This window comes from Salvelinus sp. IW2-2015, linkage group LG4q.1:29, assembly GCF_002910315.2.
Source record: "Salvelinus sp. IW2-2015 linkage group LG4q.1:29, ASM291031v2, whole genome shotgun sequence".
In the NCBI taxonomy this organism is placed as follows: Eukaryota; Metazoa; Chordata; class Actinopteri; order Salmoniformes; family Salmonidae; genus Salvelinus; species Salvelinus sp. IW2-2015.
Window position 1 is genome coordinate 6,808,515 of NC_036842.1, and position 26,809 is coordinate 6,835,323.

The 26,809-nt window shown below is 41.4% G+C and overlaps 2 protein-coding genes across 3 annotated transcripts in view; both read right to left on the bottom strand.

Annotated features, from left to right (window-relative positions):
- Positions 1-1,320: 1,320 nt before the first annotated feature.
- Positions 1,321-20,055, bottom strand: kcmf1 (potassium channel modulatory factor 1). The gene is made up of 7 exons (XM_023983498.2): positions 19,835-20,055; positions 8,806-8,973; positions 8,458-8,597; positions 8,017-8,118; positions 7,691-7,868; positions 7,033-7,321; positions 1,321-2,124 (listed from the first exon to the last, which is right to left on the bottom strand). Exons 1-7 carry the CDS (start codon positions 19,848-19,850, stop codon positions 1,836-1,838), a joined length of 1,182 nt encoding a protein of 393 aa, XP_023839266.1. The 5' UTR covers positions 19,851-20,055; the 3' UTR covers positions 1,321-1,835.
- A 1,557-nt stretch (positions 20,056-21,612) lies between these two features.
- camk4 (calcium/calmodulin-dependent protein kinase IV) overlaps positions 21,613-26,809 on the bottom strand; it is a 35,384-nt gene continuing 30,187 nt past the window's right edge. For both annotated transcript variants that reach the window (XM_023983500.2, XM_023983499.2), the window contains exons 8-11: positions 26,427-26,502; positions 25,653-25,779; positions 24,604-24,756; positions 21,613-22,318 (exon numbers count right to left, since the gene is read on the bottom strand). In XM_023983500.2, coding sequence (XP_023839268.1) covers positions 22,154-22,318; positions 24,604-24,756; positions 25,653-25,779; positions 26,427-26,502 — 521 coding nt within the window. In that variant the 3' untranslated portion in view covers positions 21,613-22,153. The remainder of the gene's footprint in view (positions 22,319-24,603; positions 24,757-25,652; positions 25,780-26,426; positions 26,503-26,809) is intronic.

Sequence of the window (26,809 nt, forward strand, 5' to 3'; positions counted from 1 at the left end):
TTAAACAATTTAAAGGCAATGCTACCAAATACTAATTGAGTGTATGTAAACTTCTGAGCACTGGGAATGTGATGAAAGAAATAATTCCCTCCACTATTATTCTGACATTTCACTTAAAAAAATAAAATAAAGTAGTGATCCTAACTGACCTAAGACAGGGAATTTTTACTAGGATTTAAAGTCAGGAATTGTGAAAAACTGAGTAAGTGTATTTGGCTAAGGTGTATGTAAACTTCTGACTTCAACTGTATACCCTTTTCACAATTATGTGCAGACCATAACCAAACTGTACTGGGTAAGGGTTTGTTATTTTCTTTTTCACATTGTCCTTTCCAGCACGGTTCCGGGAACTATGGTGGATGCCCAACCAGTACAGCTTGGTACAGCTCAGCAGTGTGAAAAGCCCAATACAGTAGCCGAATAACACGCCATCATACAGATCAAGAGGGAGGTGCTTCGTTTCATCAAAAGCTGTGCGCAGTTTATTGTAGTATTCTAAATTTACATTAAAAAAAACAAAGTCTGCCCATGTCCTAGAACCATTATGAAAGTTAACGCACAAATTCAATATACATCTCATTGTATTTTACATAGAGTATAAGAGTATAGGCATGGAGGTGGCATGATTCATTACAAGGCTTAAAAGAATCAGAGAAACAAAAAAAAAATGAATAAATAGAAGGTGCTATCATCAGCTGAAAAACTACATCTGAACGGATCTTTTCTTTTTTATAAGTCGAACAAAAAACAATGCCTGCAATGTGGAGTCCCGAGCTCACCTTCCTCAACAGAGAGAAGAAATACAAATTCATGTAGGGAGGGAGTCTGGGCCTACAGAAGCAGAGAGGAGCAGAGTTGAGTGCGATCGATGACAATGGGAGAGACTAGTTCTTCTGTACAGGTGCATAAATTAGAAACTACATCTGGTGGTTACACACCGCTTATCACTAAAACATCAACATCTAGGAAAAATGTCAGAGGCAAGATCTTGTTTATCTGCTCCTAGTACTGTATTATTTTATCATCTGCTAAGTAAATGCAGACGTCTTGAGTTGACATTAGTGCAGCAAGTTGTTATATTCAGACGATGGTGTCACAGAGAGGGAAGGACAAACCGGAGCTGAGAGACAAACACATTGCATTGTTTTCTTTTTAAAAGCTTCAGATTCCAATATGTTGCTTTTTTCTATTAAAAATAAAAAAGTTGTAAAAGTTCCTAAACTTTTCAGCATGTCAGTTTTTTGGTGATATTCAATTTTTCGGGAAAACTCAAATCATGTAACCCTTTTAAAACAGTTGAAGATAAAAAGCTTTGGGCTATTTCTTTTTTTTTTAGCTTTTTAATGACGATAAGGTCATTAAAAGTCATGCACGCTGCAAAGAACCTCATGCAGTAGTTATGGTAAACCATTCAAGCACTTTATTAGTTAAGTCATAAATACACACAGCAGCTTCATCAGAGGGTGTCTGATTCCTCTTCCGTTTTTGAATGTGGAGTATTTATAAAGGAGCCTTTTGCATGAGAACAGGAAGCAGAGGTCTGCCACGGCTACCTAATGCTGACCTGCTAAAGAAAAATTGTGATTATCAACTTTTTATATATATTTATATATTTATTTTCTCTCCATCGCTCGCTCGGCGCTGCGCACTCATCCACTTGCACTTTCCCCAATCGCTCCCGCTCTCCTTTTTTATGGTTGTACACAATGTAACAAAGGTGACAGACCTGAAATTACAATCACCAAAAAACAAACCAAAATACAGCCTACTGCCCGCCCGCCCATCACTGGCAGTGGCAGCACAGAGGACAAAGTCTGCGTGGTGCTGGGATATCATCAAAGAGGAGGCGGTGGAGGCTCCTTAGAGCTCCTCGAGCTGCTGCCGTAACTGCCTGTACCGCTCTCCTTGAGGTTGAGATTCTCCAGGGCCACGTCTAAAGGCATGATATCCACGCAGCCCATTGCCCCAAAGCTGGCGAAATCTCGCCGCTCGTCCTCGTCCGAGGAAGAGCTCTCCTCGCGCATCAGTGTGCTCAGTAGCAGCTCCTGAACAAACAGGCTGCGGTCGGCGCGCTCGCCCTCCAGCGCCTGCCGCTCCGCCTCCGACATCTTGGGCTCGTTTAACCTGTAGCAGGACAAAGAGGGGAACTGGTTAGCACCGAGCAGAGGCAGGGACTACTGCACTAGTGTTGTCATAACAGAATTTAGACTTTGATACCAGGGTTAGCATCACGATACTCGACCCCACAACAAAAATGAAAGCGTGGAGAATGACAGATTTTTCCACACTTTTTTAAAATAGAAAAACAAAATTGAATGTTCTAAGTCCACACTGTTTTTTAGGTCTAGGATAAATCTAGCAACAACACGCACCATGTGGACCGAGGTGATGGAAGACTGATTGATGGAGCTGTGGAGAGGCTGCCTTTTCAATGGGTGAGTTAGTTTTACATGGCCCAGTTTGCTCATTTTAGACCTTTTCATTGGTCCTTAGGTTAAATCTCCATGCAAAACATACTCCACAAATATTACATCTGCGAACTACTATGACAGAAACCAAAAAGATATGAAATGAAGTCCATATTCTGTCCTCCGTAAATTTCTTGACGTTTCTGCAAATAATAATTTGTACACTAATAAAGCAGCTCAATATTTGCGTGTCAACATTTTCTTCCTACAACAATCGAGAAACGCAAGGCAGGATTAACTAAGGAATCATCGCAATCATATTGCACCTTTTTTCTAGAGCAAGTCTTTACATATTTTTACCAAGCTAGCTATCTAGCATGATGAAGAAATAATCATTCTCCATTATCTCATACTGTGCCAGTTCGCTTACTAGCTTAACGGTTAGCGTCACCATATGCAGTAGCACAACATAGGTAGCTCGCTTCTACACTGACTGTTGGCTGCGTTTTAAAACAATGTATCCTTTTTGATTTAATTATAATGGTGCTAGTTACCTACACTGAACAAAAATAAATGCAACATGCTACAATTTCAAAGATGAGTTACAGTTCATAGAAGGAAATCAGTCAATTGAAATAAAGTCATTAGGTCCTAATCGATGGATTTCACATGACTGGGCAAGGGGGCAGCCATGAGCCTGGTCCACCGAACTGGGGAGCCAGGCCCAGCCAATCAGAATAAGTTTTCCCCCACAAAAGGGCTTTATTACAGACAGAAATAGTCCTGAGTACCGCCCCTCCCCCCTCAGGTGAAGAAGCCGGATGTGGAGGTCCTGGGCTGGCGGGGTTACACGTTGTCTGTTGTGAGGCCGATTGGAGGCGGCTTATGGTAGAGAAATTAAAATGGGACCAACACTTTATGTTGTGTTTATATTTTTGTTCAGTATGGTTGTTGATACTAGCCAGATGGCCACAAGGGCTTACTAACAATTCTATCTAACTAGCAACAACATTTGTACAGCTTGCTATTTAGCTATCAGTTTTCTAATGCTGGCAAAATACAAAACAAGCTACTGCCACCTTGTGGTCTGGAGTATTTATTTAATCTGTGGTTAAACGGCTGTGTGAACAACAAAAAGTTAGCACCCCTACCCAGTGTCGGCAGTTAAGTACCTATAGATATATAGCCTATTAGTGGCTGAATATAGCGAGAAGCATGCCAGGGGTGTCAAACTCATTCCACAGAGGGCCGAGTGTCTGCAGGTTTTTGTTTTTTCCTTTCAATTAAGACCTGGACAACCAGGTGAGTGAAGTTCCTTACTAATTAGTGACCTGAATTCACCAATCAAGTACAAGGGTGGAGTGAAAACAGGCAGACACTCGGTCCTCAGCGGAAGGAGTTTGACACATGCTATGAATTGCATGAATTTCCTTTTTTTTTTTTAAATTTTTTTTTACATCACACCATGTTCGGGCCATTAGATTTTTGGCCAGTGAGAAAAAAAAGTTTGCATTTGATCCTGTGATGGAGTTTGCAGAACAAATGGCCACTGGATTGATGCAAATAATCAGGATTTTGCCAGTTAGGCACAGGCTACTTTGTAGTTAACTTTTAATTGAGAATATTTTTGGGAAAGCCTTTACATCTACCCGAAGACAGTTATCATTAGCATCGTTAATGGTAGTCCCAATTGTGTACACTCATTTACATAGAAAAAAAACTAAAAAGTCTCGCCTGTCACAAATATTGAATAAAATTATATTGGAACTTACTCTGCCGATTGTCTGTGGGGTTGGGCCATCAGTGGGTTAAAAATTCGAGACAATTTCCACAAAAAAATATTATTAAACCGACTTCAAAAACGCGGGTCTCCATATTAGTTTGCTCGTGACCTAAAACGTGTGCACAAGACGAAGTACAGTGCATTCGGAAAGTATTCAGAACCCTTGACTTTTTCCACATTGTAACGTTCCAGCCTTATTCTAAAATGGATTAAATAGTTTCCCCCCCTCATAAATCCACACACACAATACCCCATAATGACCAAGCAAAAACAGGTTTAGATGTTTCGGCAAATGTATTAAAAATATATATTTTTAAAAAACTACTAACATTTACATAAGTATTTAGACCTTTTACTCAGTACTTTGTTGAAGCATCTTTGGCAGCAATTACAGCCTTGAGTTTTCTTGGGTATGACGTTACAAGCTTGGCACACCTGTATTTGGGGAGTTTCGCCCATTGTTCTCTGCAGATCCTATCAAGCTCTGTCAGGTTGGAGGGGAGCATCGCTGCACAGCTATTTTCAGGTCTCTTCGGGATCAAGTCCAGGCTCTGGCTGGGCCACTGAAGGACATTCAGAGACTTGTCCCAAAGTCACTCTTGTATTGTCTTGGCTGTGTGCTTAGGGTTGTTATCCTAATGGAAGGTGAACCTTCGCCCCAGTCTGAGGTCCTGAGCACTCTGGAGCAGATTTTCATCAAGGATCTCTCTGTACTTTGCTCTGTTCATTTTTCCCTCAATCCTGACTAGTCTCCCAGTCTCTGCTTCTGAAAAACATCCCCACAGCATGATGCTGCCACCAACATGCTTCACCATAGGGATGGTGCCAGGTTTCCTCCAGAAGTGACGCTTGCCATTTAGGCAAAACAGTTCAATCTTGGTTTCATCAGACCAAAGAATCTTGTTTCTCATGATCCGAGTTTGCCTTTTGGCAAACTGGCAAACTCCAAGCGGGCTGTTATGTGCCTTGTACTGAGGAGTGGTTTCCGTCTGGCCACTCTACCATAAAGGCCTGATTGGTGGAGTGCTGCAAAGATGGTTGTCCTTCTGGAAGGTTCTCCCATCTCCACAGAGGAACTCTGGAGCGCTCTAAGTGACTACTGGGTTCTTGGGTCACCTCCCTGACCAAGACCCTTCTCCCCTAATTGGTCAGTTTGGCAGGGCGGCCAGCTCTAGAAAGAGTCTTGGTGGTTCTAAACTTCTTCCATTTAAGAATCATTGAGGCCACTGTGTTCTTGGGGACCTCAATGCTGCCATTTTTTTGTACCCTTCCCTTGATCTGTGTTGACACAATCCTGTCTCGGAGCTCTACAGGCAATTCCTTCGACCTCATAGCTTGGTTTTTGCTCTGACATGCACTGTCAACTGTGGGACATTATATAGACAGGTGTGAGCCTTTCCAAATCATGTCCAATCAATTGAATTTACCACAGGTGGACTCCAATCAAGTTGTAGAAACCTCTCAAGGATGATCAATGGAAACAGGATGCATCTGAACTCTATTTCAAGTCTCATAGCAAAGGGTCTGAATACTTATGTAAGTAAGGTAATTCCATTTTTTAAATATTTAATACATTAGCAAAAATGTCTAAAAACCTGTTTTCGCTTTGTCATTATGGGGTGTTGTGCGTAGATTGATGAGGATAAAAAAAAATGTAATCCATTTTATAATAAGTCTAAAGTAACAAAATGTGAATATTATCCAAATGCACTGTACATGCGATGCATGCATACAAACCGAAGTCTTGCAGGTGTTTACTAGGGCTGGGAATTGGCAGGGACCTCACAATACGATATTATCATGATACTTAGGTATGTATTGCGATTTTCACGATTCGACACTGTGATTTTATTGCGATCGACGTTCCAAACATACTGCACATTTTAGGTTTGCTGCAGAGACAAAGAGCATGAAAAAACTGGTGATCAGTCAGAGAAATAAGAGCTGAAAACATGTTGACTCACTATTTAAAAAGATGTAGAACAAGCTATAGGATGAAATATACTGCCGTTTTGATAAGTCAAATCAATACGAGAGTCAAATATCGATACAATTCTGTCCCAAAACTATCGATTTTTTTCTCCGATCACTAGTGTTTACATGGTTTTGCACACGTGCCAGGTATACAAATTACAACGGCAGTTCCGGCGCTCTAAAAAGTCAGGCGAATAATACTTTCCTGTGGATATTTTGTCTCAAATTTCGACCCACTGAAGGACCAACACAGAATCTTTATAGTAAGTTCAAATGGCATTTTATTCAACATTCTGGCTTGTAAGGACACTTTCCAAGCTGTTGCAGGCTTTATACCAAGAATTGGTATCACAGTCTGATTTATTAGGCAACGCTAACGGATACAGAAAGTCGTGAAAACGCGCACCACAAACAAACAAGCATTCCCATGCCGTCGCCTCTTCAGAAATTTGCAGGGAAAACGAATCACTGATGTGTTCTGTTTATGCCTTATGATAAACTCTTTCGTTTGATAAACAATTAGTCGATTTCCAAACGTGAGACATTTGATAGAACAAAAATGAACAAAATTCTAGTACCAAACTGTTTTTCACGTTGTAGTATCGAAAAAAGGTAGTAGGAGAGGAGACCTGTGAGTCTATGGGTGTGGAGAGAACAAGAGGAGGGAGACACTGTGGGAGATACCATGCAAGGGTGGAGGGGACAGAGCAGACCCTGCCACTCGGGGCATTCAACACCTGGGGCCTGATAGCAGTAACAGTGAACAGTGTGTGTGTGTGTGTACAGATCCTTCCACTTAGAATATAGTCAAGTAATTTTTTAAAGCCTCTGTTCACATGTACACCTCAGAGGGATCGACCAACTCACCGTGTGAGCAGGAACTGGGAGCTGTGGGAGGCCATGGGGTTGCTCTCGGCCACGCCGGCCGAGTTGGCGACGGCGCTGGGCGGGGGGATGGTGGCGCTGATGTTGCCGCCGGGGTTGGAGCGTCGCGTGGTGTTCCTGGCCGTCTCCAGCTGTTGCCGGGCCGCCTGGGCCTGCTGGCGCTCCAGCTGCAACTGCATCTGTAACTGCTGCAGCTGAGATGCGGACGGGCCCGACGAGTTGAGCTGGCCGCCCGCCGAGCGCCGCACGCCCGACAGCTGAGACAACAGCTCTGTGGGAGGAGAGATGAAGAAGTGTGTTCTGAGTTTCTTCTAGTGAGATGAATAGTTTAAAACTAGGCTCCAGTAGAGACAGGTGAATGTGATATACAGGAAGACTGTCACAGAAAAGAGGCACGGCACTATGACTGCGGGTTATACTTCCTACGAGATCAGAGCCATTACGTCTCATGGAAAGATAACCACTGAAGTCAACATTCAAGTGACTCCAGTACAGACTGGTGAATAAAATACAGCAGAAGTGAACACAGATCAGGGAGTAAAGAGCAGACAACCAGATTCTCTATCCATCTCAATGGGAAAGACCCTGCTTGTCGTTAACTATACAGATAGAGACTGGTCAGACCAGGTGCACTGCTCACCTGCTATGGGGTCCATGGCTTCCCTGTTACTGGGTGAGTACGAGGAGCTCTGTGAGGAGGAGAGCCCCCCGGTGGAGCTGCTAGTAAAGTGCATGTTGGTCCTGCGTGCCCTTGGACCGCCCAGCCCGCGACCGGGGTGGAACATCCGACGCACGTGCCGGACGCCGCTGGACTCATCGTAAACCAGGTAGGTTAAGGAGCAGAGTTGAAATGGTTCGCAAGTACTTGGAATAATCAGAAATAATACACACCCTGCCCACAATGGTGTACACACACGCGCAGAAGCAGACACACGCAGACAGAGAAGAGCTGCATTAAAAAGATATTAAATCTCTCGGTGCTCTGTGTTCAAGTGTGAGATGAGCAGCAAAGTCGTCGGTCACATGATTGGGGTCCCCGCCCGGCAACGCGGCACATATTGGACAGATCTGAAATAAAGCAAGCAGTAAACACCCTCCGGATATATTCAACTGACCACTCAAGTTATTTTAAGATATTGACGAGCATCAGTTGTAAAATAATCATTTGAGAATTGTGTTAATGCGTCCATGAGCCCTGGAATCTAAGCTGGATGTATGAGACGTCATTGGCTACAATCTTTCCCATAGATTTTTATAGGAGGACGTAAACGCCAAAACATTCTATTGAAACCAATGGAGGACACTTTTTTTTTTTTAAAGCAAGAGGGCAACAGAGCTAAACTGGGGGAACGGTCTTTCCCATCTTAGTAAAGATAGATGAAACACTAGGATGATGTGTCCACTCACCACCTCTGTGGAGGTCTCTGTATGCTCTGAGGCGACATGCTCCTGTAGGGATGTCTCTGTGTATCCCATTTTACCACAGTAAGGACAAGAAAAGCTCTGGGGCTGCTCTACTGAGAACGCCTCACCGCCGTAATACAGGTCTGCAAAGAAAACAATCCATCTTTAGAGTCACTGTTATCATCATCATAACACAAACGTTTTATGTAAAATACAATTAGGGCAAAGTGTTTTTCCTGACCACATGACCAGACCAGGAAGAACTCCAAGCCCTGCTTGGGCCACGTGGTCAAGAAAAAAAACTCTTGTTATAAATGTAAAATGTTTCATCTACGCAGCAAATGTCCTTACCAAAATCTACCCTGGTTAATATACACTGCATGGCGTGTTCTGTCGTGTGTCTCGTTGTGGTGGCGCCGCTCTCGTAGCACGACGCGCACAGGTCGTAGTCGTAGCAAATTAAACACTTGTACCGGCGCCCTCTGAAGTTCCCTTTTAAACACGCGTCACAGCTCACACCTGCAAAACAAGGGTGAGGACTGAATATCAACGTATAGGCTAATTGCATACCTGATAGCGTGGTCTAGTGGAGTAGGCCTACGACCAGAGAGAGAGAGAGAAAGTACAGTCTGCTCCTAGGCTGGCTGACACTCATCAACCTGTCTTTGGCACTGACACTAATCCACAAATGCCAACCGAGAAGAGAATCCACCTAAAAGTCAGTAGCAAGTCATTAAGGAATGCCAGTGTGTGTGTACCTGGCTGGCACTGAATAATAGTGCCCCATCTTATCGGCTCTTATGCATTTGTAAGTATTCTTTCCCCATTTGTTGCCCGGGCTTTATATTACAATGTAATAAACTAAGCAGGCCTAAAGAGCAGAAAGACAGACAAAAGAGATGATCTGGAGAACATAAACAGAGCACGTAGACAAAGTGAAAATAAAAGAACTATTTAAAAAGACACCCAATTGTCCGCTTCCTGTCCCTTTGTGCCCTTTCTTTGTCATCATATCATGATCATTTCCTCCTTCAGACAGGCGTTATCTAAACTGCTATAACCACCACCTTCACTTTGTTACTGCTTCTTTTAAAAACAGACAATTTCACCACTGTTATAAAGCCAAGGCATTTACCACATAGGCCTATCACTCCTTAGGCAACTGACAAAACTGATACAAAGTGTAGGAACTGAAAAAGGAAAAGGCTAGGCTAGGCTGCTCTTCCTTGCTCACATACAGTCAGACATTTATGAGAACTGAGAACTTCTGTAGATTGGTCATTCAATTATCTGGATTCTCAACATTTTCAATTTGAGAATATGCCTTTGCTCTGTGATGATGACAACAGCAGCTGACTTCCCATCCTTTGATGACTATCAAGCACTAATGGAAAATGGTACCAAATGAATTACACCCATGAGCTACACTACTCAGAGGCCAAGCGCCTCATTTATAATTTTATACTAAATATCTGCGGGCGCTATTCCTGAAATGACTACATATGCACGTTTCCCGTTATAAATCAGACCTGTCGTAAAACTGTGCTCGCGTGAACGAGCATTATACCGCCGCCTGAATAACGCCCATCATTCACCTTTCCAAGTTACATTAATCCCCCTTTTTGCTGAATACTTTGGAAGTATTGGAATTAGGCCAAGACAGAATATCTAAAAGGAAATATCAATAGCGAACTTGATTAAATGTGCTGGCAGATTTTTATATATTTTTTTTTTGCAGTGACATTTGCTGTTTCAGAAATACGAAAACAATTGCAACTTGCTGTGAACCTCTAAATATATAATTTAATTCAATAATGTTTTCCATTTACTTTCTCCTGAACCTAAATATGCTGCACTGCCCGCGAATTCTTAAATATGGTCAACTCTGGATTTTTTTTTTTTTTTTTTTTTTACTATAGTAGGCCTACTTACAGTTGTAGCCTACAATTTAACGCAAAAAATATCAACTGTCTGTTCACCTGTTAAATTACACCATATCTTATAAATCGCTTTCAGGTGAATAGAGAAAAAAACATTCAATGATAATAGCCTATCTAATAGGCCCAATTAAATGAGACGAGCATGCTAATTTGTTGTATGGCTACTTCGAATATGAACTCATCGTGGCTAGAAAAGGTGCAATGGTTATGATATATTTATGTTTATAAATGAAACAGTGTCTTGGCTACTCAAGAAATTTGACATTACAGTATTCAGACGTAGCCAACAAAATGTCAATGGAAAAGGAGAACCGTCTGTTCTACCGTTAAACTGTGTTCAGGATCGCATAGAGCAAAATACTTTAAATACCGGTAGCTTATCTATTTACTGCTGTGAAGTGGGTCCAATTAAATGAGAGATGTTAGGATAGGCTACCATTCGTCCCTTGTTGCAGGCCTATAAGCTATTTCGCGAGTATGAAACCATCACAGTCAGAAAATGTGAGAAATTTTAATTGGAAATAGATGTAATTATTTTAGAATGAATGCAAAGATAAAATAAATAGTTTCTCACGAACAGCAAATTATTGCATCTTGTTATTATATTTATCTACCTGTTTTTTGTTATGTATAAGTCATAATTTATTCCCCATTTGCCTTCTTGCAAAGCAATACTTCAACCACTAGAAACTGTAGGTACGCATGATCTAATGTCTGTGGGAGGATAACCACATTCTCACGTCAAGTTCATTTATTTATTTTTTTTATAAATGCCAACTTTTGCGTGAAAACTGGTGCACGCATGTTCTGGGGCATATTTTGTACGTACGCAATCGTTTATAAATGAGGCCCGTTGCGAAACGTTGCTTTTCTGAAGCAAACGAAACGGGGAAGGACCTACCTGAATTTGCCCAATAGAAAATCTCGTTATACTTGCAAAACGGTGTCTTTCACACCACAGAATGACGGTTTGTGCCATCATTCTTTTACCAAACTTTGTATCTGCACTGTTCAAGTAAATTTCAAACTTTGCAATCATTGGTTTCAGTGTCACTCCTACTGTGGAATTGCCCCTATGCAATGCTTGTCTGGACTCTGGAGAAAGGTAGTCTGGGAACCAGTCTTTTTAGCTAACATTCCACCCCTGTCATTTGCCAAAGAGACTGCTGGCCTTTCGGCAATCTCAATATGTAGCCGGATTTACGGCACAGTTGCTGATTGGTAGACGGAAACACAATGTTATGGGACATGGGGTGCGCGCACATTTGGTACAATATAGAATTGTAAGAACAAACAAACAGTCTCAGTCGGTATTCACGTAATAAGGAATTCCCCTCGACCACAAATTGGGGGAAAACTAAATGATTTCCTATTGATCTCCATTATAAAAGATTTGTTATACAGAAATAACAAAACAATCACAAAAAGCTACTGTGTTGTTCAATGTGCATGTAGCCAAGTTAAAAAAATCCAACCTAAGGTTCGCACGTAGGGAAATAGAGCCTGCGAGAAGAGCCCTGTGGCTTCAGACTATTCGGTGTGGGAAATATAGGGACGCCGTGTTCAAGTAGACTACACGTAGCTGTGTGTGTGGAAAACATATCGCAGGTAAGACATTTAACTCCACTCACTACTTGTAGCTGTATAGTCCATTTGTGTTGTTGGTCTAGGCTAACTTAACGTTCCGGTCAGTAGCCCTACAATATTATGTTTTTCTAAGTAGTAAGAACGCTAGGGAGCAGGACATTTTTAAAAGTAATCTTTAGACATGTTGTACTTTTCTTAAAATGTAGTTTTGTAATTGACTAAAACAAATAAATAGATTACAAGAAAAATGTCATTTTAAAAAGTTAGGTTTTGGCTGTGAGCCAGTGGGGTAATCTAAGCAACAACAGGTTGATTTCCCCACAGGTAAGTAGGGTCGCAACATTCTATCTGATACCGACTGTGTGAATACCGTTACAACCTGCTGCAGTCATTCCCTTGTGAGAAGGTAGCGTCAATGCAAGATCACGTTGTTCAAAGTGGCTAGAGAGGACTCCGTAATGAGAGAAACAATGATACAGAAAATATTAGCCTACAAGATTAAAATCGAGCTACGTTTGCTTCAGTTGCAACCCATATTTTTTTTTCATGTAATTGATTTAACTAGACAAGTCAGTTAATAACAAATTGTTATTTACAATGACGGCCTACCCCGGACGACGCTGGGCCAATTGTGCGCCGCCATATGGGACTCCCAATTACAGCCGGATGTGATTCAGCCTGGACTCAAACCAGGGACTGTAGTGACGCCTCTTGCACCGAGATGCAGTGCCTTAGACCACTGTGCCACTCGGCAGCCCATTAATGGGGAAAGTAATGTAAAACTGGCACCTGTCGTCATTCCACATATGCACATATGCTGATTATCATGACGATCATGACTCCTCTCTTATTAAAAAGTGGAACTGACAGCATTTTAGCAACATGAAATCTTATTCAAATCTGTTCAGTCACCCACCGGGAAGAATGACACTTTTTCCTTCTTCTGACAAGCAAGCACTTACATATGGTAATTTTCATAAATTCATAGAATGTTTGGGAATGACGTATAGTAAGGCATTTGTGAAAATTCTATAGCAATATAAAATGGGAAAGCGGCCGTGTGTTTTAACAATTAATAGACACTGCAGCCAATAAAGCTGCAAATGAAGTGGAATTAACCGATGCGAGCGCATCAGTCTAATTTCATAAAGTAGATGACTGTTGACTCATTTATACTCGCTTCTGTGTCCTATTCAGCCCGTGGGCCTGGTGTTTGACGGTGCATCCCAAATGGGTGGCAGCAGCAAACAATGTACCAGGTCAGCTGATATCAATAGTTTTGGGACTACCAAGACATGTATTGGTGAATTTTATACAACGGGTGGGTCTAATCCTGGATGCTGATTGCGTAGCCGGAGGTCTATTCCACAAGTTACCACCGGCTAAAGCTATGACATTGAAATGCCAATTTACTCTGTTCCATCTCACTTCGGAATCCAGTCTCCTCAGCCCAGCCAATTTATAAACTTTATCTCTACTGTAAAAGGTATCGAGACATTATTCCCCAATTCTTTTAGACTAGCAATTGGTTTTCAATGGCGTAGACGTGTATAAACCTTGTTGTTAGTCTCTGACATTTGCAACACTGTTTCAATACCATAGCAATGAATGTGTAGGGGTCGGGACAAGAAAAACAGGCAGGCAGATTTTCTCAGCCAATCGAAATCATTAAATCAGCATAACCTTTATGGATATATACAAAGACATATCAATAGAAAACAGGTAAAATGAAACGAAATGCAGCTAGTTTGCAGTCTTTCCATCTTCAGTTTGAAGTGATTGTGTTAGCTGTATTTTTGGCTAGCTCCTCTGAACAACAGTGTCCTGACGAGAGACCACATTTTCTATGCCAGGTGAAATCGCTCATCATTAGCTCATTGTTATGGATAAGGTTGCAAAGGGTCGGAATCTTTCCGGGAAATTTCCGGAATTTTTCCATGGGAAGTTAAGCCTGGGAATTTAGCTTAAATTCATCAAAAATGTTAGCTTATAACAGCGAACCTTTGTTGGTTAAACTATCCCCAATTCAACGGAATTGCAAGAATGCATTCATCCATCACATGTACAGCTGATTCTCAGCCCACACTAGCACACTGTCTGAGCCAAGGACTACATGCTTTCTGGTAAGTTTTGATTACAATACTGGGTGGAATTAATATATTTTTTACATGATTTCTTGTTAACTAGTAAATAGTAGCCTACAGCAAAGTGTTTTTAAATCATTTCTAACAACTTCTGCTAGTTAGTTTTTGCTACCATGTGGGTTTTAGCTTACTTGAGCCTGCTAACTGAGGAGTGTTAATTCACCTGTTTCCATACATGTTTCATTTTAAAATATTTATTTTACAAAGTAGTTGTAACTTCTTCGGGCTAGGGGGCAGTATTCGGAAGTTTGGATGAATGAAATGAGGTGCCCAAAGTAAACTGCCTGTTACTGGATTGGTAGTATTGGATAGAAAACACTCTAACGTTTCCAAAACTGTTAAAATAATGTCTGTGAGTATAACAGAACTGATATGGCAGGCGAAAACCCGAGGACAATCCATCCAGAATTTGTTTTCTTCCCCAGCTCACCACTGATTACAATTTTACATTTACATTTAAGTCATTTAGCAGACGCTCTTACCCAGAGCGACTTACAAATTGGAAAGTTCATACATATTCATCCTGGTCCCCCCGTGGGGAATGAACCCACAACCCTGGCGTTGCAAGCGCCATGCTCTACCAACTGAGCCACACGGGACCACAATGGCTGGGAATGGGAATGTAAAAGGACCTCCCAGACTGCAGTTCCTAGGGCTTCCACTAGATGTCAACAGTCTTTAGAAAGAGTTTCAGGCTTTTTTTGCGAAAAATTAGCTAGAATTTGTAGTTTTTGTAAGTGGCTCCCATTTTTGCTGTAGCGTTCGTTGCGCGTTCCGGTGAGGGCGCGAATTTCATTATTTATCTCCGGTATTCTCCGTCTTAAATTTTATAGTTTATTTACATATTAGGGTACCTGAGGATTGATTAGGAACGTTGTTTGATATGTTTGGAAGAAGTTTATTGGTTACTTACGGGATTCATTTGTATGCATTTTGAACGAGGGAAACCGGTGGATTACCCAGTCAAGCGCGCCAATGAACCTGACTTTTTTTGGATATAAAGAAGGACTTTATCGAACAAAAGGACCATTTATTATATAGCTGGGACCCTTCTGATTGCAACCAGATGAAGATCTTCAAAGGTAAGTGATTTATTTTATCGCTATTTCTGACTTTCGTGACGCCTCTGCTTGGTCGGAAATGTATGTAATGCTTTTGTGTGCGGGGCGCTGTCCTCAGATAATCGCATGGTGTGCTTTCACCGTAAAGCCTTTTTGAAATCTGACAAAGCGGCTGGATTAACAAGTTAAGCTTTTAAATGATGTATGACACTTGTATTTTCATGAATGTTTAATATTACGACTTCTGTAATTTCATCGGCTGTTGTCGAGGTGGGACGCTAGATCCGTAAGAAGTTAATCTAACTGCTTAACTATTTATCTGTACATGGAATTGTATATTGTATATTCTAATCTTTACAAGAAAATGCCACAGGCACTATCTGATGTGTGGAAACATTTCATTGCAGCTAATGTAGAAGGAAAAGCTGTGTACATTTGCAAATACTGTGCCAAATCATGTGTGAAGAATGCAACAAAGATGCAGCATCATCTGGCCAAGTGCATAAAGATCCCTCAGCGCTCACAACAAGCAACCTCTGACAAAAGTCCCTCTACTTCTATTTGAGGTGAAAATGATGAATCAGACACCTTATCGATAGCAACAGCTCATGGTCCTCCTGGAATGAGAATGAGTTTTTTTTTACTCAATGGAGGAACGTAGTCAGAGAAATGCTGATGAATGTCTTGCTCGAGCTGTGTATGCAACTGGTTCACCTCTGATGCTCACAGGCAATGTGTATTGGAAGAGATTTCTGAATGGTCTTCACCCAGCATTCACCCCTCCAACCAGACATCCTTTATCTACTCATTTCCTGGATGCAGAGTTCAAGTGAAGGTCAAGCAAATCATAGAGAAAGCAGACTGTATTGCAATCATCTCTGATGGATGGTCAAATGTTTGTGGGCAAGGAATAATTAATTGCATCATCTCTACCCCTCAACCAGTATTCTACAAGAGCACAGACACAAGGGACAACAGACACACCGGTCTCTACATTTCAAATGAGCTGATGGCAGTCAATGACCTTGGACCACAGGAGGTTTTTGCACTGGTGACAGACAATGCTCTGAACATGAAGGCTGCTTGGTCTAAAGTGGAGGAGTCCTACCCTCACATCACACCCATTGGCCGTGCTGCTCATGCATTGAATCTGCTCCTCAAGGACATCATGGCTCTCTACAAGAGAGCCAAGGAAATGGTTAGATATGTGAAGGGTCATCAAGTTATAGCAGCAATCTACCTCATCAAGCAAAGTGAGAAGAATAAGAACACCACATTGTAGCTGCCCAGCAACACCCGTTGGGGAGGTGAAGGAGTCTCTCCAAGAAATGGCCATATCACAGTCTGGCGATATGGACAGCCCCATCAAGAGGATCCTCCTGCCTGATTTTCAGACTCTGCTTGCAGATGTAAGATAAGAAATCCGTACTGCCCTGCCCACTTCACTGTTGCTCCAAGCAGAGGAAACTGCAGTTCTGAAATACATCAGAAAGCGCGAAGACTTCTGCCTGAAGCAGAAACACGCCGCAGCGTACATGTTGGACCCCAAGTATGCTGGCAAGAGCATCCTGTCTGGTGCAGAGATCAACAAGGCCTATGTCATCACTACCGTGTCTCACCACCTTGGCCTGGACGAGGGCAAGGTTCTTGGCAGTCTGGTAAAGTACACTTCCAAGCAAGGGCTTTGGGTCGTGCCATAATTTTACAGATGCACGTTGAAAAGTTTTTGGGAGATGTGATGGATCATTCAATATTCCCTTTTGTTCAGTGAAATCCTCCCATGTGAAGAGTCAACTCAGTTCAATTTGTAACTACATTGTTTTTGTTTTATTGGAAGGTTGTAATAATTAGCAATTATGTCTACTTATAAAAGGTACAATTTATATGTTTCTGTCTCCATATGATACAGTAAATTTATCCAATGCAAAAAACATCTACATTTAAATGGTATTCATTTGCATACATTTCCATTAATTCCCATGGAAAGTTTCCACCTCTGTATATTCCCCAAAATGTGCAACCCTAGTTATGGATGTATCGAAATAAGCCGTTTTCTAGTGACATTTAAACAAATGCAAATGCAGCTACTTAGCTGTTATTCTGGCTGCACAGTTTGACATGACTGTAAGTTAGCTGCAGTTGACTAGCTAGCAAGCAAGGGATAAGAAGGTTGCCAGCCGGTATGACAATATAATATTTAGAACGAATGACTGGGTTGCGTTCATAGACACAGAACAAATTGACTGGGCCGTGTCTCTGGCAACCAAACCGATATATATCTTGTGGATGGATGAAATAGGATGAATAAAGTTTTGAATGAAAATATGTCAATAATTATTTGAACATTTTGGTAACCTATTGTATAATGTGATAATGCCCTCAGTCTGTTTTCGACTATGTCTTGGGCCTAACAACACCCGTGCCAACATATCATTCAAACACGGCTTCTCTGGCATCATCACTTAAATATTTATGTTTAACTGCATCCATCTATTCTGCCAACAATGCCTTACTGTATGTCATGGAATTTTGAGTCAAATAGAACCTATTTTTAAAACCTCTTATAAAGTTGGTTTTGAAGCATAAACTGGTCATTTATATTTTTTGACTGATATGATTGCAGATATGAAACATACAAAGTAGTTAAAACACTGAGGAAATCAATAGTGACATATAGGGATATTATTTTAACATTTATTTTATTGTTTTGACAATATCGCAATATTATTTTTCTGCTAGTTGGCTGTACCTGCACCAAAACTCCACTATTTTTCCCTCATAACTTGTTCTCCATCTTTTTAAAATAGGGAGCCAATTTGTTTTCCTCACTTATTTCCATGACTGCTCAAAACTCGTTCTCTCATAGCTCTCTTGTCCCTCCGCAGCAGACATATGGTGAGAAATATGTTTGGACCATGGAATCGCAATAAAATCACAGTATTGAAATTGCAATACATATATAATCTAAATACATACCATATTGGCACCTAAGTATTGTGATAATATCGTATTGTGAGTTCCCTGGCAATTCACTTATTTTGAGCAACCAAAAAAGATATATCTATTTGAGGGGGGAAAAAGCACCTTGCAGGATATAAAATAGGCTATTCACAGTGAACTGGCGGAGAAGTTTGAATGGCGAGAGCTTCTGTGGTGATCACATTTGTAAAAATGCAATAAACAGGAATGCTGTTCTCCCAGCAACAGAATGCCCAACGTTTGAATGGTTCCAATCAAATATATGAATTAAGTTAGAACGTTTTCCTATCAATCTAATTTGCATAAACATTGTGATTGGATGATAGCTGTGAGGGTTATCAAATTAGTATTAAACCCTCTGATCTCCTAGAGCTCATTAATGATAGAATGTTCATATTTGAAGATTTCCCAAAAGGCCAGTCTCTTTTGCTAATGACAAGAGTGGACACGAGTGGAATGTAATAGCTGAACAGAGCACAACCAGGCTAGGGATAAAGGTGTGCTGCCTAGAAAAACATCATATTTGGAACCTGTATGTCATTTTGACATAGCTAGCCAATGCACCAATTCACCGACTTCATAACAGGGCTAAATAATATGTGCACAGATCCTCTGCAGCAGCCCAGCTAAAATGAATTATTCTCCAATCCTCACCAGAAACGTGTCTAAAGTGAAAAATGATGATCCTTAGTTAGCTACAACGTTTCCTTCATTGGAAAAAAGCCTGACCTGGCTAGTCATCCAGACCTAATATGGCACAAGTGAACAAATGTGTCTAGCAAGCCAGATAGAGAAGGCTAGCTATCAAACTGGTTGTTCTCAAAATCCGTGCTCTAACAGAGTTAACTTGGCTAACTAGCTGGCTAACCTTAGCTAACTTGTGTTAGCTAACTTCACTCTGCTTACAGTTACCTAGTTTACCGGTATACGGTACTCTTCTGCTCCGATAACCCTAACTAGCTAGCTAACGTTAATGAGTTTAATTAGAATAGGTAGCTAACGTACGATAATTGAGTGACGATAGACGAGCTAGCTGACTAACTAGCTAGTTTAGCAAACTAGCTAGCTAGTTAGATACATGCCTAGGTTTGGCCCACTGTGACGGAGGGCCTCAAACTAACGATACCTTGATGACAGTGCATTCAATGATCAAAACCTTGGTGACTGAGTGTTTCAGCACGAAGTCCAGTTAACTAACTAGCTATGAAAACAATCTGTGGCCATAACAAAATATACCACGCATTCACCCTTCCATTCCCAGTCTGGACACTTTAAACTAGCTGCTACTACTACTGTGTACAGCGTTGAAGAACGCTAGTTAGCTAGCTAGTTAACGTCCTAGCTAACTAGTTAGCAACCGTCGGACCATCATCAGTTCAGCTAGCTAGCGTTAGCACGCTAATTAGCATTAGCTAACTCGCTATAAGAAAATGCCCCTCACTAGAAGTATGACTTCTTTGAAACATGACTGTTAATTAATTCGGAGACTGTCGTTAAAGAAAAACTGCCTGGTTCCACCCAGTTATCAGGAGGTTGAGAAAAGGTTGAAAATTCATGGTGGCCGCCATCATGAGCCCTGTCCAATGCATTGCCATACAAAACATGGCATGTTAGCTAGCAAGCTTCAGTGCTCAGTCTGCGACGCTAAGGACGTCTATTTTTCACTTACCCTCATGTCGGGACATCCTACAGACGATGACACAGCCCCCTCCTGGGGCTCCCAAGCACGGATCACGAGGAAAAGATACCGTTTTTGAGGGATAACCCTTGGACGCGATTTCTCTTTCCTATTTTCTCTTTAAGATGGATACTGAGCTTACAGTTCTCTGCTTCCCCCTCCCCGTCTGTCATGAAGAAGTACTGAGACAGAGCATTCACAGTCTTCTGAAGAAACACTAGGAGGCGCCCTTCACAATAATCTATTTTGTGGTTGTTCAACTGAAGAGGGTCATTTAAAAAAATAATTAACTGAGACAAGTTATTCACCCAAGCCCTGACTAGTTTGATGTAAAAAATAAAATAAATCCCCATGCTGCAGGATCCCCATCACTCTTTCTCCACATCGACCTGTTACACTGGTGGCAGCAGTGGGATGGCCTTTGGAGGAGCTTACCGGTTTGCATTTAGGGCTTGGTGCAAATGCAAGGATGTTTCGAGAGAGAGGGGAAATTCTGTAGCATGGCATAGCTATGTGAGAATACTACTGCCTCTGCCTTCGAGGCCAGGGCTTTCGTGGCGCAGGGAATAGTGCTCTCACCACAGGATACATAGATCCCCCTTACAGCTCACTCTCTCCACATTTACCTGTTACATACATTATACTTACACAACCATAGACATTGGTCAGTATAGGTGCATCCTCCAGTACTGGGCAATGGAGACCCATACCCCCCCGCCTAATTAATCTACAATGAATCGAAAACACTGGAAATGGTAGGTCAATAAAACAATATGTTAAGGATACTGCCATTATTCTTTACTTGATAAAACTATTTGTTCAAAAAGTACATAAGCTGTCAAGATATACAAAACCACTCAAACTTACAACTTCATAAAGTTTTATTTTTTATCCTGCAGTCCATACCAAATCAATCCTAATGGTAACCATTTTAAGACAACACTGAATGATTAAATGTTCCCTTGAGCATATAAAATGAATATCAAGTTGACGTCTTGGGGCCTTCAGAAGGCCTCTAATACTTCACTGTTTAACACAGATTACATCTGTCATGTGATGTAAGTCAACTATAGGGCATTTTAACAGCCAACCGCAGCAGTTCCCACATGCAAAAGGACAACCCTTGTTGAATACATTTCATATATTATCCACAACATTCCTTTATACTGCAGGCAAAATCATGCTAAAATTCAATACACAGCCAACCTTTTTCTTTGTAGATAAACAAACATTCCACTACAAGGCATGTCAGTTAATGGATTAATGATATAGAAATTTTCGCACCAAGAAAACAGCCTCTTCCATTGTATATGACAGAGGTGGGATATTATCGAATAAAGCAACAGACTCAACCAATTTTGGCACTGAACATCTACTCGTCCATTTCCGTGAAAATTGTGTATTTAGCAATAAAAAAAACTGGGGTGCCTTTTCAGTTGTACACAACCATTTTGGTATACAAAAAAAAAAGTTCTTAATGGTAAAACAACTCTACACTTTTAAATAACGTCACTTTTGTCTACCAATAACAGCTAGTTTTCAGTTTTCCCCTCCCCACTCAGATCACTCCCAGACAGTCCTAGCAAAATTCTTGCTTGAGAAATTGGTCTTTGCTAAGAAGCAATTTGTTTCTTTCGACCATTTTAATTGATATTGTTACCCTGAAATTATTTGATATTCTGATAAAAACGGGTGCATTGGACCTTTAACAAGATACTAAATATTTCTTACAAAAGGAGTGTAAAACACAGTTAATAAGATACAATAAGGCATTCTCCTTAGAAGTTGTAATAAAGGTTTATGACCATCTGAAAAATGTGTCCAACCCGTTCTCCAAACAGATACTGTAAGCCTACTCAACCACTACTGCAAATCAACCTAAATCAATTCTCCTGTCTATATTATATTCTGCCACCGGAGCATCATGATGATTACCATCGTTATGAATTAATTTATAAACCGGCAAATTAATACTGTGAACACTTAGGTGTCATTTTGCAGTTATGACATGGTATAATGGAATAGATAAACCATCCAGTGAAGTTACTTGTTGTGTGAGTTAAGAAATGGGCATGCGCAGTCGTAAACTCTGATTTCACGTGTACTTCAAATACTTGTGGCATGCTGTTGCAATGTGCTGAGTCAGTATGGTTGTACATCATTTAATTAATCAGTCACATGCAATAAAGCCAGGCGGAGTATCTCCAGTATAGGTGAGACCATATATGGTTCCTCTCAGACACTTCACAGTCCAACAGGAGGGTAGAATGGCTTCACAGGGTGACATGCAACAACAGAGGAGATTCACAGTTAGGATCCTTCCTGGATCTGTGACTGATCGTTCCGTGGCTGCTCCTCTTGTGCCCCTTCCTGATTGGTGGCGCTGTTGCAGTTGCTGCTCTTGCTGTTGTCAGCGTGGCCGTGACTGCCAGCGCTGCCCAATCGTGACGAGGCCACCACGGCCTTTACTGCAGCCTGTCAACAAACACATCATTCATTGACATAGTTTAGGATTAATGTGCAGGCCCACTCTGACTATGCAGATAAATCAACAGATTATAGCAATCATTTAAACTGAGTATACAAAACATTAAGAACACCTGCTATTTCCAGGACATAGACTGATGAGGTGAATCCAGGTGAAAGTTATGATCCCTTATTGATGTCACTTGTTAAATCCACTTCAGATCAGTGTAGATGAAGGGGAGGAGAGGTTAAAGAAGTATTTTTAAGCCTTGAAGCAGTTGAGACATGAATTGTGTATGTGCCATTCAGAGGGCGAATGGGCAAGACAAAAGATGTAAGTGCATTTGCAAGGGGTATGGTAGTAGGTGCCAGGAGCACATGTTTGTGGCAAGTACTGCGATGCTGCTGGGCTTTTCACGCTCAACAGTTTCCCGTGTGTATCAAGAATGGTCCACCACCCAAAGGACATCCAGCCAACTTGACACAACATGGGCCAGCTTCCCTGTGGAACGTTTTCGACACCTTGTAAAGTCCATGCCCCGATAAATTGAGGCTGTTTTGAACGCAAAAGGGGGGATGCAACTCAATATTAGGAAGGTGTTCCTAATGTTTGGTATACTCAGTATATGTTTGTATCTGCTTGCATTCCAAATATACAGTTGAAGTCAGAAGTTTACATGCACCTTAGCCAAATACATTTAAACTCAGTTTTTCACAATTCCTGACATTTAATCCTAGTAAAAAAGCCCTGTCTTAGGTCAGTTAGAATCACCACTTTATTTTAAGAATGTGAAATGTCAGAATAATAGTAGAGAGAATGACTTATTTCAGCTTTTATTTCTTTCATCACATTCCMAGTGGGTCAGAAGTTTACATACACTCAATTAGTATTTGGTAGCATTGCCTTTAAATTGTTTAACTTGGGTYAAAYGTTTCAGGTAGCCTTCCACAAGCTTCCCACAATAAGTTGGGTGAATTTTGGCCCATTCCTCCTGACAGAGCTGGTGTAACTGAGTCAGGTTTGTAGGCCTCCTTGCTCGCACACGCCTTTTCAGTTCTGCCCACAAACTTTCTATAGGAATGCGGTCAGGGCTTTGTGATGGCCACTCCAATAGCTTGAACATTATTGTCCTTAAGCCATTTTGCCACAACTTTGGAAGTATGCTTGGGGTCATTGTCCATTTGGAAGACCCATTTGCCTATTTTGTGAAGTGCACCAGTCCCTCCTGCAGCAAAGCACCCCCACAAAATGATGCTGCCACCCCAATGCTTCACGGTTGGGATGGTGTTCTTCGACTTGCAAGCCTCCCCCTTTTTCCTCCAAACATAACGATGGTCATTATGGCCAAACAGTTCTAGTTTTGTTTCATCAGACCAGAGGACATTTCTCCAAAAAGTATGATCTTTGTCCCCACCGTAGTATGGTGTTTTTATGGCGGTTTTGGAGTAGTGGCTTCTTCCTTGCTGAGCGGCCTTTCAGGTTATGTCGATATATGACTCGTTTTACTGTGGATATAGATACTTTTGTACCTGTTTCCTCCAGCATCTTCACAAGGTCCTTTGCTGTTGTTCTGGGATTGATTTGCACTTTTCGCACCAAAGGACCTTCATCTCTAGGAGACAGAACGCGTCTCCTTCCTGAGCGGTATGACGGCTGCGTGGTCCCATGGTGTTTATACTTGCCTACTATTGTTTGTACAGATGAAAGTGGTAACTTCAGGCGTTTGGAAATTGCTCCCAAGGATGAACCAGACTTGTGGGGGTCTACAAGTTGTTTTCTGAGGTCTTGGCTGATTTCTTTAGATTTTCCCATGATGTCAAGGAAAGAGGCACTGAGTTTGAAGTTAGGCCTTGAAATACATCCACAGGTACGCCTCCAATTGACTCAAATGATGTCAATTAGCCCATCAGAAGCTTCTAAAGCCATGACATAATTTTCTGGAATTTTCCAAGTTTCCAAGAACTGTGATAAAGTGAATTATAAGTGAAATAATCTGTCTGTAAACAATTGTTGGAAAAATTACTTGTGTCATGCACAAAGTAGATGTCCTAACCCACTTGCCAAAACTATAGTTGGTGAACAAGAAATTTGTGGAGTGGTTGAAAAACGAGTTTTAATGACTTCAACCTAAGTGTATGTAAACTTCCGACTTCAACCGTATTCAATCAAAGGATATTGACACAAGCACACAATCATTACTTTAAAATGGCGAGACATCAATAAATTACACATAGTACCACTTGCCCTCAACTACTGTACAAAAAAACGACAGAGGATTTGTTTTTGTATCTACCTTGAGTTTTCGGCGTGCATTGAACTCCTGCAGTTTCTTCTGAGCAGTGTCCATATGGGCTGAGTTAACTGCCTTCCCAGTCACCCAGGGGTGCTGCAGTGCTTGCAAGGTCGTTAGCCGCTTCTTTGGATCCTGGACAATCAGCTTTCTCACCTACAGGACAGCAGCACATAAAGTAGCATATGGTTAGTAACTGGGTCACTGAGACTGTGAGTCTGAATTCATTATTTGCTTGGATGCTGTTTATGCAGTTTTTTTTTGTCCCAATAACAAGTCGGCCCAGTTCATAATTTGTAGATAAAATACAGAAATACAGTCGGAGATGGATGTAGTCTAGTTACCCTCCTTTTTATCTTATTTTAGAAATCAGACACACCTACATGGACACACTCCCACTGACCCTTCAGCTGGGAAACAGTTCACCTGACCCAATGCTACAATGCAGCACGCAACCATATGCCTAACCAAAAGCAGAGGTGCATAAAGATGGCGCTCCATGCACTTACCACAAATTCCTTGTTTTGCTAAGTTCACCTTATTGTACATTGCTCTCTGTTATTCTTTTTTTTTGTATGGTCATTAGCAGAGTATAAATGATCCCAATTTCATCTCCAAGACGGCTGCAATTTGAAAAACCAAAAAAAGTAGGATTGTGCTGATTTATTGGCACATTGAACCATACCGCGTGCCGTAGTTTAAAAACTCAGTGTTGACAGTGCTAAAACAATGACGTCATATTGGAATTCTGCCATCTTTATGCACGTTCGCCATTGTTTAACCCATGGTCTAACCGATCGGATGCTAAAGTGCAGGCATATAAGTCTGCAAGGGCATTCTGGAAGTACAGCACACTATGTTTTTTCAGAAGCCAAGCCAGCAGTCGACAGGGCAAGAAGAGAACCCTCATGCTGGTTAGGTTTGCATTCTAGGTTTGCATTCTCCACCAATTACTGATTTATCAATTAGGTCTAAGTACCAGGGGGAAATGTCAACCCGGCAGCGGAACTATGGTAACCTCTGGACCCCTGGTAACAATAAATAGAACTCACCAGATCCTTGGCGTTGAGGGACACATTGTCCCACCAGGGGGAGACAAACTCATATTCACAGTTGAGGATCCTCTTAAACATGTACTGGTCCCCTCTATCATCGAAGAACGGTTCAAAGCCACATAGCCTGTCAGAGGGAGGATGAAAAATGTGGTATACATCAACCACAGACAGCTCCTGTCTATTGATTCACTGGCTGGCACAGTCTGACAGGCTCTGACAGCCGCAGGGGCCTGAGCTACAACTCTATTGGAGATGCAATCCTCCTCGCACATAGGTTTGCCTTTAAATGTTGGACAAAATAATAAGACACTCACACACTCTCTTTTTCTCTCATATTGATGTGCCTTCAAAATATGTAATTTTTTACAGTTTAATATTAGTTAACTAGTAGTCTGTATACCACTGTGCTTCTTCTGAATGCTGTTGCTTGCAGTTGCACTACCATTTCCCTGCTTGCTGTATAATGGGGAACTCACACCCACATACTATGTATACCAATCAGTACGTGAGGAGATAAAAAACACTCAGCTTCTCTTTAACATGAATGCACTAACACCCTCGATCCAGAAACCAAAATGGCCTAAAAATGCAATTAAAAAAAGGTCTGTACTTCCTCTTATCAAATAAAGAACACAAATTATTGATGCATTTTGTTGTTGTTGTTTGCTGCTAACAAAATAACAAAACTGTTCGGTGTCAAAATGAACTGATGTATTTTCAATGATGTGATTCAGGGTTCCAGTACACTTTTGAGGGGCTGGTGTCACTTACAAGATGTACGTGATAACGCCCACTGACCACATGTCAACCTCAGGTCCATAAGCACATCCTCGCAGGATCTCTGGGGCTGGAGGGAGGCCGAGAGGGAGGGAAGGATAGAGAGGGAGGGAGGGAGGGAGGGAAAAGAGAAGCACAGGATGTGGGGGGGATGAGAGGCAACACGTGGAGGAGGGAGAGAAACAGAGATGAGAAACAGAGATGAAAAACAGAGTAAGGAATTCTTACTCACTAATTTATCCAAGGAAGAACGTACTATGTAGTATGTGGATAAATATTACAATATACAGTGCAAACTATCATCAGGGTACTTATCTCTGCTCAAAACTTGGCAGGTAAAGCATGCATGACCAAAACAACAACAATCTGCTATGTCT

What these genes read in the sequence shown, in the direction of transcription:
- kcmf1 (XM_023983498.2), bottom strand. An exon ending in ATTAACCAGGGTAGATTTTG is followed by an intron (nt 8,598 to 8,805) that starts GTAAGGACATTT and finishes TTTTCTTTGCAG; the next exon opens with ACCTGTATTACGGCGGTGAG. An exon ending in TCCCAGTTCCTGCTCACACG is followed by an intron (nt 2,125 to 7,032) that starts GTGAGTTGGTCG and finishes GTCCTGCTACAG; the next exon opens with GTTAAACGAGCCCAAGATGT.